Here is an 8,425-nt window from a genome sequence, read left to right on the forward strand (position 1 = left end):
CCTGCCATGAATAAGCCCAAACCTGCCATGAATAAGCCCAAACCTGCCATGAATAAGCCCAAACCTGCCATGAATAAGCCCAAACCTGCCATGAATAAGCCATGGCAGGTTTATATATATATAAATAGATATCTACAAAACTTGCAAGGTGGTTGTTCTTTTCCCTCTGTTTCCTGTCTCACTTGTCTTTGAGCTTCAGATTCAACCATTTCCTCTCACACCCGTGACTACTGTGTCACGTCCTGATCCTTCCACCCCCTGCCCTTCTTTATCTATCCCTTCTTATATCTATTCTTTATTTATCTCTCTCTGTCTCTGTCAATGTAGGTAAGTGACTGCTTACGCTACCTCTTTCCTATTCAACTTTGGAAAATGATTTGTTATGCATTTTACTGTCATGTAGACTACATTGTGTGCATCAGGGTAATTGCGTCATTGGGGATTTTGTTTTGGAAAAAGATTTCGGCTGCGTCCTCAGTCTCTCTCAGCCTGTGGTAACATGGTGACGGTACCAGGTGTACTGCCGACCCTTGTGTTAACAGGATTGTGTGTCCACATCACAGGTAAGTCTGTTGCTCCCTCAAACCCACCTTTCTTAAATAACCCGAACCCCCCATATTGGGGACAGTGACTGATCTAATTTACACCGCCTGAGTTACTCATATATGGTTTCATCTCAGTGGTTTGCGTAGCCAACTGAAGGTTAAAATAGTGTCAATCGTGTTATGTATGTGAATTGTTTACGCATAGTTATCCTTGTTTCTGTGAGATCTTGAATATGAAAGTGTAGCCTATGTGAGATTGTGTGTATTCTATTCCTGTGTGTGTGTGTGTGTTGACTTTGAAGTGTTCTGTGTGAACTCTCAGGATCATCTAGAGCCGTCTGTACCACCAGTCTGTCTTCCCTGAACTTCAACTGTGTCCTGCAGTGGGATTGTCCACAGGCCAACGCTACCACCACCTACACTGTCCAAACTAAGACTCAGGGGTGTGTCTCACTCGTCATTGCTCACTATTGATTTAATGGACTAGTATCTAGCTCAAAATATCCTCTCAGCTAAATGCTGTTCGAAGATTCGGGGGTCTGTCTGTCTGCTGTCTCTATTGACCTAATCGATCTAGCTCTAATAGTAGGCTACATAACTGTTCTGCTAATTTCTAGAATTGGTAGTGAATTGTTTCCTAGAAAACCACTACACTGACGTATCTTCTGTAATGTTTGTTCTGTGTGTAACTACGTTATAGTCATTTTAAGTAGAGTATTTTTAAATCAAGTCGTTGAAGGTTGTAATCAGTAATGGGATTCTGATTAGTCATTTACTTTACAGTGAAGCTAATATGAATAGTGCAACTGTTGGGAGTGTGAGGGGAAAGCTAGCCTAGAAAGGGAAAGCAAATGATTGTGTTGAACAAACTGCTCTAACGACGCCGACAGGAGCCGGCAAGAGGGGTAGCGTGAGAGCGGTGAGTTTTCAAACTTGTGGTTTTGGCAGAGAAACCTCAAAGGGTTTTAATCAGAGGGATGAATCAGTCACTCCAGTCCATGGTTGGTTGACTTTATGGGTAGATAGGCTCCGATAGATGGGCACTATTGTTTTCTACCGCAGCCGTGAAAACACCCTGGCTGCTCCTCTCCCCTGCCACCTGGTTTCAGTCATCACCACCACCCAAGTAGTCCAGCAATCAGTGTGTGTCTGTTATCTTGTGTGGGTATTGCATATTTTCAGAAAGGACATTTCCACATACATTATAATAGATCGGAATAATAACTACTATGTAGTTTATCGCCGTGTATGTTTCTATGTGTACAGTATATAGTACCAGTCAAGTTTGGACACCCCTACTCATTCCAGGGTTTTTCTTTTATTTTTACTATTTTCTACGTTGTAGAATAGTGAAGACATCAACACTATGAAATAACACATGGAATCATGTAGTAACCCAAAAAGTGTTTAAACAAATCAAAATATATTTGAGATTCTTCAAAATATCCACCCTTTGCCATGATAACAGCTTTGCATTCTCTCAACCAACTTTATGAGGTGGGCACCTGGAATGCATTTCAATTAACAGGTGTGCCTTGTTAAAAGTACATGTGTGGAATTTCTTTCTTTCCTTAATGCATTTAAGCCAATCAGTTGTGTTGTGACAAGGTAGGGGTGGTATACAGAAGATGGCCCTATTTGGTAAAATACCAAGTCCATATTATGGCAAGAACAGCTCACATATGCAAGAGAAATGACAGTCCATTACTTTGACTGAGCTTCATGTCTTAATCTGGAACATTTCAAGAACTTTGAAAGTAAAAACCATCAAGCGCTATGACGAAACTGGCTCTCGTGAGGACCGCCACAGGAAATGAAGACCCAGAGCTACCTCTGCTGCAGAGGATAAGTTCATTAGTTACCAGCCACAGAAATTGCAGCCCAAAGAAATGTTTCACAGAGTTCATGTAACAGACAGATCTCGACATCAACTGTTCAGAGGAGACTGCGTGAATCAGGCCTAAATGGTCGAATTGCTGCAAAGAAACCACTACTAAAGGACACCAATAAGAAGAGACTTGCTTGGACCAAGAAACACGAGCAATGGACAGACCGGTGGAAATCTGTCCTTTGGTCTGATGAGTCCAAATTTGAGATTTTTGCTTCTAACCGCCGTGTCTTTGTGAGATGCAGAGTAGAGGAACGGATGATTTCCGGATGTGTGGTTCCCACTGTGAAGCATGGAGGAAGAGGTGTGATGGTGTGGGCGTGCTTTGCTGGTGACACTGATTTATTTAGAATTCAAGGCACACTTAACCAGCATGGCTACCACAGCCTTTTGCAGTGATACCATCCCAACTGGTTTGCGCTTAGTGGGACTATGGTTTGTTTTTCAACAGAACAATGACCCAAAACACACCTCCAGGCTGTGTAAGGGCTATTTGACCAAGGAGAGTGCTGCATCAGATGACCTAGCCTCCACAATCCCCCGACCTCAACCCAATTGAGATGGTTTGGGATGAGTTGGACCGCAGAGGGAAGGAAAAGCAGCCAACAAGTGCTCAGCATATGTGTGAACTCTTTCAAGTCTGTTGGAAAAGCATTCCTCATGAAGCTGGTTGAGAGAATGCCAGAGTGTGCAAATCTGTCAAGACAAAGGGGGCTACTTTGAAGAATCTCAAATCTCAAATATATTTGATATGTTTAACACTTTTTTTTTGGTTACTACATGATTCCATATGTGTTATTTCATAGTTTTGATGTCTTAACTATTATTTTACAATGTAGGAAATAGTCAAAATAAAGAAAAACCCTTGAATGAGTCTGTCCAAACTTTTGACTGGTACTGCGTGTGTGTTGCAGGGATTCGTGGCGGGACGTGGAGAGATGTGTGCGGTTCTCCTCCCAGCTGTGTGACCTGTCCGAGGCCTTCTCTAACTTTGAGGTGTACAACATGATCCGCCTGGGCCTCCACCAGGGCCCGGGGAGTCCAGTCTGGACAGAACAACTTGTGTTTGGCGTCCGTGATTTCAGTCAGTAGCCCGTCTCTCCTCTAAGACCTGTCGCGTATCTTGCCTTGGCGATTTATTGTTCAAATGAAACAAAGAGAAGCTCATTTAACCATCTTAATACCCTGCAGAGTTCAAATAGAGAGGGCTAAAATGGCTAAAGGCGCCCGCATGAAGAGATTGCTGTGATTTTGAAATTAAAGTGGCTTCTTTGTTTCTCCTCTCTTCAGACTTCAGCAGTCCCTCCGTCTTGGTTTCTCTGTCTGGGGAGAGGCTGGTAGTGGAGGTGCACTTACCTTGTTCTAGCAAAGGGGAGTGTCTTCCGCTGCAGAGCTGCTGTCCACTGTCAAAATTTATTGACCTCTGGGTCACCGTGACCGTATATAACCAACAGAACCCCTCTGACTACAAGGTACCCCTGTTGCCATCTGCAATAGCACTTTTTGCTCACCCTCCTTCTTTTCTCTTGCTCGCTCTCGTTCACACATCCCTTTTCCTTTCTACCTGCTGCTACGTAAGTAGTACAATGTTAAGGAGTGAGTGCTCAAACCAGAAACTACACTCTTATGTTGTTTCCAGTGGTGTAAAGTACTTATGTAAAAATACTTTAAAGTACTACTTAAGTATTTTTTTTTTTTAGTCTAGCTGTACTTTACTACTTATGTTTTTTACATCTTTTACTTTTATTTAGGAATGTAGTGAAGTATGTACTTTTTTACTTTCCCTGACACCCAAAAGTACTTGTTACATTTTGAATGCTTAGCAGGACAGGAAAATGGTCTAAGTCACACACTTAACAAGAGAACATTCCTAATCATCCCTACTGCCTCTGTGCCATTGCGGACTCACTAAACACATGCTTAGGTTGTATATGATGTCTGAGTGTTGGCGCGTGCCCCTGGCTATCCGTAAATTCAAAAGACAAGAAAATGGTGCTGTCGGTGTTGCTTAATATAAGGAATTTGAAATGATTTATACTTTTACCTTTGGTACTTTATTTTAGCAACTACATTTACTTTTCATACTTAAGTATATTTGAAACCAAATACTTTTAGACTTACTGAAGTAGTGTTTTACTGGGTGACTTTCACTTTTACTTGAGTAATTTTCTATTAAAGTACCTTTTTTAATTTTACTCAAGTATGACAATTGGGTACTTTTTCCAGCACTGGTTGTTTCGTCGTCTGCGGCATGTTTTTTTGTGTGTGCATTTGTTAGTACAAGTGTCCTTGATTGGCTCTCTGTGACGCACTGTCTGATACAACCTCTCTGATTGGCTGTATTGCATGTGTCTGATACAGCGTTTGTGATTGGCTGGTCCAATTGCAGACGCAGATTGGTTTGGCCCAGAAGATGGTGTACGGGGCAGAGTTCTCAAACCTGGTCCCAGGACATGACTACTGTGTCGTGGCTAACTTCTCCATCAGTCCGACCACCTTCCCCCAGGCCTCGTCTCCTCCCTCGGACCCCAGCTGTGTCCACCATGCTGGCCCAGGACTAGGTTAGAGGTTTACGTTGGGTTAAGGTTGAGTCGGGGTGTGGACATGAGGCTCAGGTTATGAATACAACCCCAATTACAAAATGACGTGTGTTTTGTGTTTCCCAGGGTTGCAGCCAGTGTTGTTGGGGATAGGAGTGTGTGCTGTACTCTTCTTTCTTCTCCTTGCTCTGGCTCTGTACCTGCTGAAACATAAACGAGACGCACCACACGTAAACCGACTCCCCAAGTCTCTAGTAAACTGTCCTTATTCTTTTGAAACACAAAGACATTATGAGTATTTAATTTGTGTATAGTACTATATACAATGCAGTATTATCTTGAATGTCCTTGGGTATATCATTGCACTGTGTTTTTGTGTATTTTTTTTAATGCAGGCATCTCTTCAGGCATTCCTCCAGGACCTGCCGGAGTCCCCTTCAGACCCTGTTGACCCCAGTGACATTGTAGACGACCACCTCTCCATCCTGTCCTCTTTCTCCAGCTGTGTCTGCACCGAGGCCCAGGCCCCAAGCCTAGGTAATGGGTACAACAGCAACCCCTTCCTCAGTGACTATAGGTCAAGCAACATGCACTGGAACACTGAGGGAAGGGAGCTGGACCTGAACTCTGGCAGCACCATATCCCTGCCATGCTCCACTGTGCCTATAGGCCTACATATGATCCAGTGCAGCTTTGATTCACCTCGACAACCACATCCAGGGCCCAATGTGCCAGTACTACCGTACCCTGGTTCTCCATCTCTGTCAGAGGCCGTGGAGGGCCAGGTGGTCCCGCTGTGTTCTGTGAGGTTTGGGAGGGTGAGTGAGGGGGACGGGGGTGAGAACCTGGAGGGACTACAGTGGTGTAACCTGTAGCATGTTGCACTGCAGTACTCACAATGCTATGTTTGACATATTCCTATGAACTCCACAGTGCTGAGAGGAGTTCAAAAACTTTATTGACCATTTTTGTTGAAAATTGTAATTTTGTCCTCAGCTTACAGGCATACATTGTCAGTTCCAACCGGACTGTGGTATGGTCCAGCACCTTACCAAGGTCAACCATAACAAGGACAGTACTGGACTGTGCAATCATAAACATATACACTCTTAGACAAAAGGGTTTCAAAAGGGTTCTTCGGCTGTCCCCATAGAACCCTTTTCGGAATCAAAACTATTCTTCCTGGAACCAAAAAGGGTTCTAAAATGGGTTATCCTATGGGGACAGCCGACAAACCTTTTTTAGGTTCTAGATGGTACCTTGTTTTTTTTTTCCCTAGGGGGGGGGGTTTATTTGACTCCCCTCTTATTTCCTTTGTCTACTGTACCATGTGTCAAGTCTCTATCTTTTCTGCACATTTTCTGTGTCATAATAGGTTGTTCTCCCTACCCTCTCTGCCTTGCTTCTGACTCACTGTTGCCCCATCCCATCTCTGGCCTGACCCCCGCTGTCTCTTACCTGTGTCTTACATCTCATTCTGGGGGAGGAGGGTAGGGGGTTCATCTCTCTCGTTTCGCTGGTGGTGCACTTTTCCCGGAACATTTAGAAAACTCGGGGGGAGAGACAGGAGACGATGGATGGGAAACAGTGATTTGCCCTATAGTTCTGGAAACCACAGCCTGCGTATGGCTCATGATAATATCACTGTGTCTGGGGGATTTTTATTCATAATGTTGGGGGTTGTATCACGAGTCCAAACTAAGCAGTGTGTTTGCCTGCCAATCATAAAAGTTACTTCTCAGGCATCCAACAGAGATCACATCTAACCTAGAACTTTGGTTTTTGGAGCAGCTTTTTAATGGGGTTCTGCTATATTTGCAGTCAATTCACCAGAAATCTGATCGAAGGTGGTCGCTTTGTGGCTCACTCTTCACTGGTGTGTGTGTGTGCTGGCTAGCTCTGCAGCTGAGGTGGTGAAATTGGATTGGGGATGGTGTACAGGGAGAACACTGTAAGAACGACCCGTGTTCTGAATTCTGTCGCTGTACATTTCAAAAGTGTTGAACAAGTAGTTATATTGACTACATCCGTCCTAGCTCAGTCATGCATTTATTTTTTAAATCACGGATTGCCTCTCATCCACTTGTTGTCCCCTTATGCCATAGTTTGTACATCTCAATTGTCAGTTAAGCAAGTCAGCCATGTTTTTTTTATGTAGTAAATGAGGCTGAATGAACTTTCGCTGGCGGACAAGGCTCCGCTGATAGCCAGGTGTAGCAGTGGTAAGGTGTTAGGACAGCTTTACATATGCACCGTTTGTCACTGTTATAGTGCAATTCATGTATTGTTTAGTGTTGAGGCTTTGCTGGCATGCATCCCACATTTTCTTTGTTTGTCCCACCAACCAGATTTCCATGCTAAAATCGTCACTGTCGACAGGGTGACCTTTTCAAAAAGGACTGATTCATTGGTCAGCTGAAACAGTCTCTGCAAGTGTCTGAAAGTAAATAAATGATACATTTGCGTTCCATTCGGTGCATCCTGTTCTGTAAATGTCAAGTTTCATATTAACCAGAGAGGGAGAAGATGTATATGCGAGTACAGCAGAGCTTGAAAAAAACCACCACCCACAAGCCTAATAAAAACAGCAACCATGAGTTCAGCTTTAAGACTTCGTTGCACAATGCTAGATAAGTGTAATTGCTGATGTTTATGTATAGTTCCCATTCCAACACCATAAGGAAATGTAAATTGAGTGAACAATAAATGTTTGTCAAGTGCTTTTATGTGCAATATCTTGCTTTGTTTTTCATTTCCTAACCAGTTGTAAATGGATGTCCTAATTGAGTACATAAAATAAAAAGCAAATTCATAAAGTCCTGGTACCTTTGAACATGCAGAAGTGTACACGCAATGTGTAGAAGTGTCATGTTTTGAGGTATAAGAAAGATCTGACAAGCAGATTGCAATAGTGAAGTCTATTCCCTTCACAAAAATTGTTGTTGGTCAGGGTGTCAGATCAAACATGACAGAACTACACAGGCATTACCACACAACTAACCACCTGTCATCTTCAGCTACAGCGTCTTCGACTGACCTAGATTTAGGATGAAACCAATTACATGTTCTAAACGGACCTTTGTAAAGATATAACATTGCCTTGAATGGTGACGGGTTTTAAAAGAACCCTTTTTGAAAGTCCTGTTGGAATACGACGTATTTTATGACCATGATAAATGACATTCAGCGCTACACGTGAAAGAGAAATGGTGGTTCATCTCACACAGGAAATCCTGACTCACAGGATGAACTCACCCATCCCACTGTGTGTGTTGATGCTCAATGGACAGTGTCAGATTTGTATGGCATCCCTGGGGACAAAGCGGACCATGGTCCTCCGTCGATTGATACTGGACCTACTACAACAACCATTAACACACAAGTCCCAACAGACTATTTTGCGAATGCAGTGTGTGTAAACGCACAAACACAACTCTCACACAACGCCAGTG

At 43.3% G+C, this 8,425-nt stretch overlaps 1 protein-coding gene across 3 annotated transcripts; it reads left to right on the forward strand.

The window, feature by feature from the left end:
- The first annotated feature begins 134 nt into the window (after window positions 1–134).
- On the forward strand, window positions 135–7,695 carry LOC106608866 (uncharacterized). Of its 3 annotated transcripts, none has more exons than XR_006770590.1 (8): window positions 145–563; window positions 868–988; window positions 3,348–3,517; window positions 3,724–3,905; window positions 4,823–4,994; window positions 5,100–5,227; window positions 5,369–6,348; window positions 6,468–7,695. XR_006770590.1 is itself a non-coding variant. In XM_014207048.2 (8 exons), the coding sequence occupies exons 2-8, from the start codon at window positions 500–502 to the stop codon at window positions 5,846–5,848; spliced, it is 1,317 nt and encodes a 438-aa protein (XP_014062523.1). In that variant the 5' UTR covers window positions 145–327; window positions 460–499; the 3' UTR covers window positions 5,849–7,695. The 3 variants fall into 3 exon arrangements, 2 of the variants coding, with proteins under 2 accessions (XP_045577722.1, XP_014062523.1); XM_014207048.2 differs by having other exon boundaries at window positions 145–327; window positions 460–563; window positions 5,369–7,695; XM_045721766.1 differs by having other exon boundaries at window positions 135–563; window positions 5,100–5,203; window positions 5,369–7,695.
- Window positions 7,696–8,425: the final 730 nt, after the last annotated feature.

This window comes from Salmo salar, chromosome ssa07 (assembly GCF_905237065.1).
Source record: "Salmo salar chromosome ssa07, Ssal_v3.1, whole genome shotgun sequence".
Lineage (NCBI taxonomy): Eukaryota > Metazoa > Chordata > Actinopteri > Salmoniformes > Salmonidae > Salmo > Salmo salar.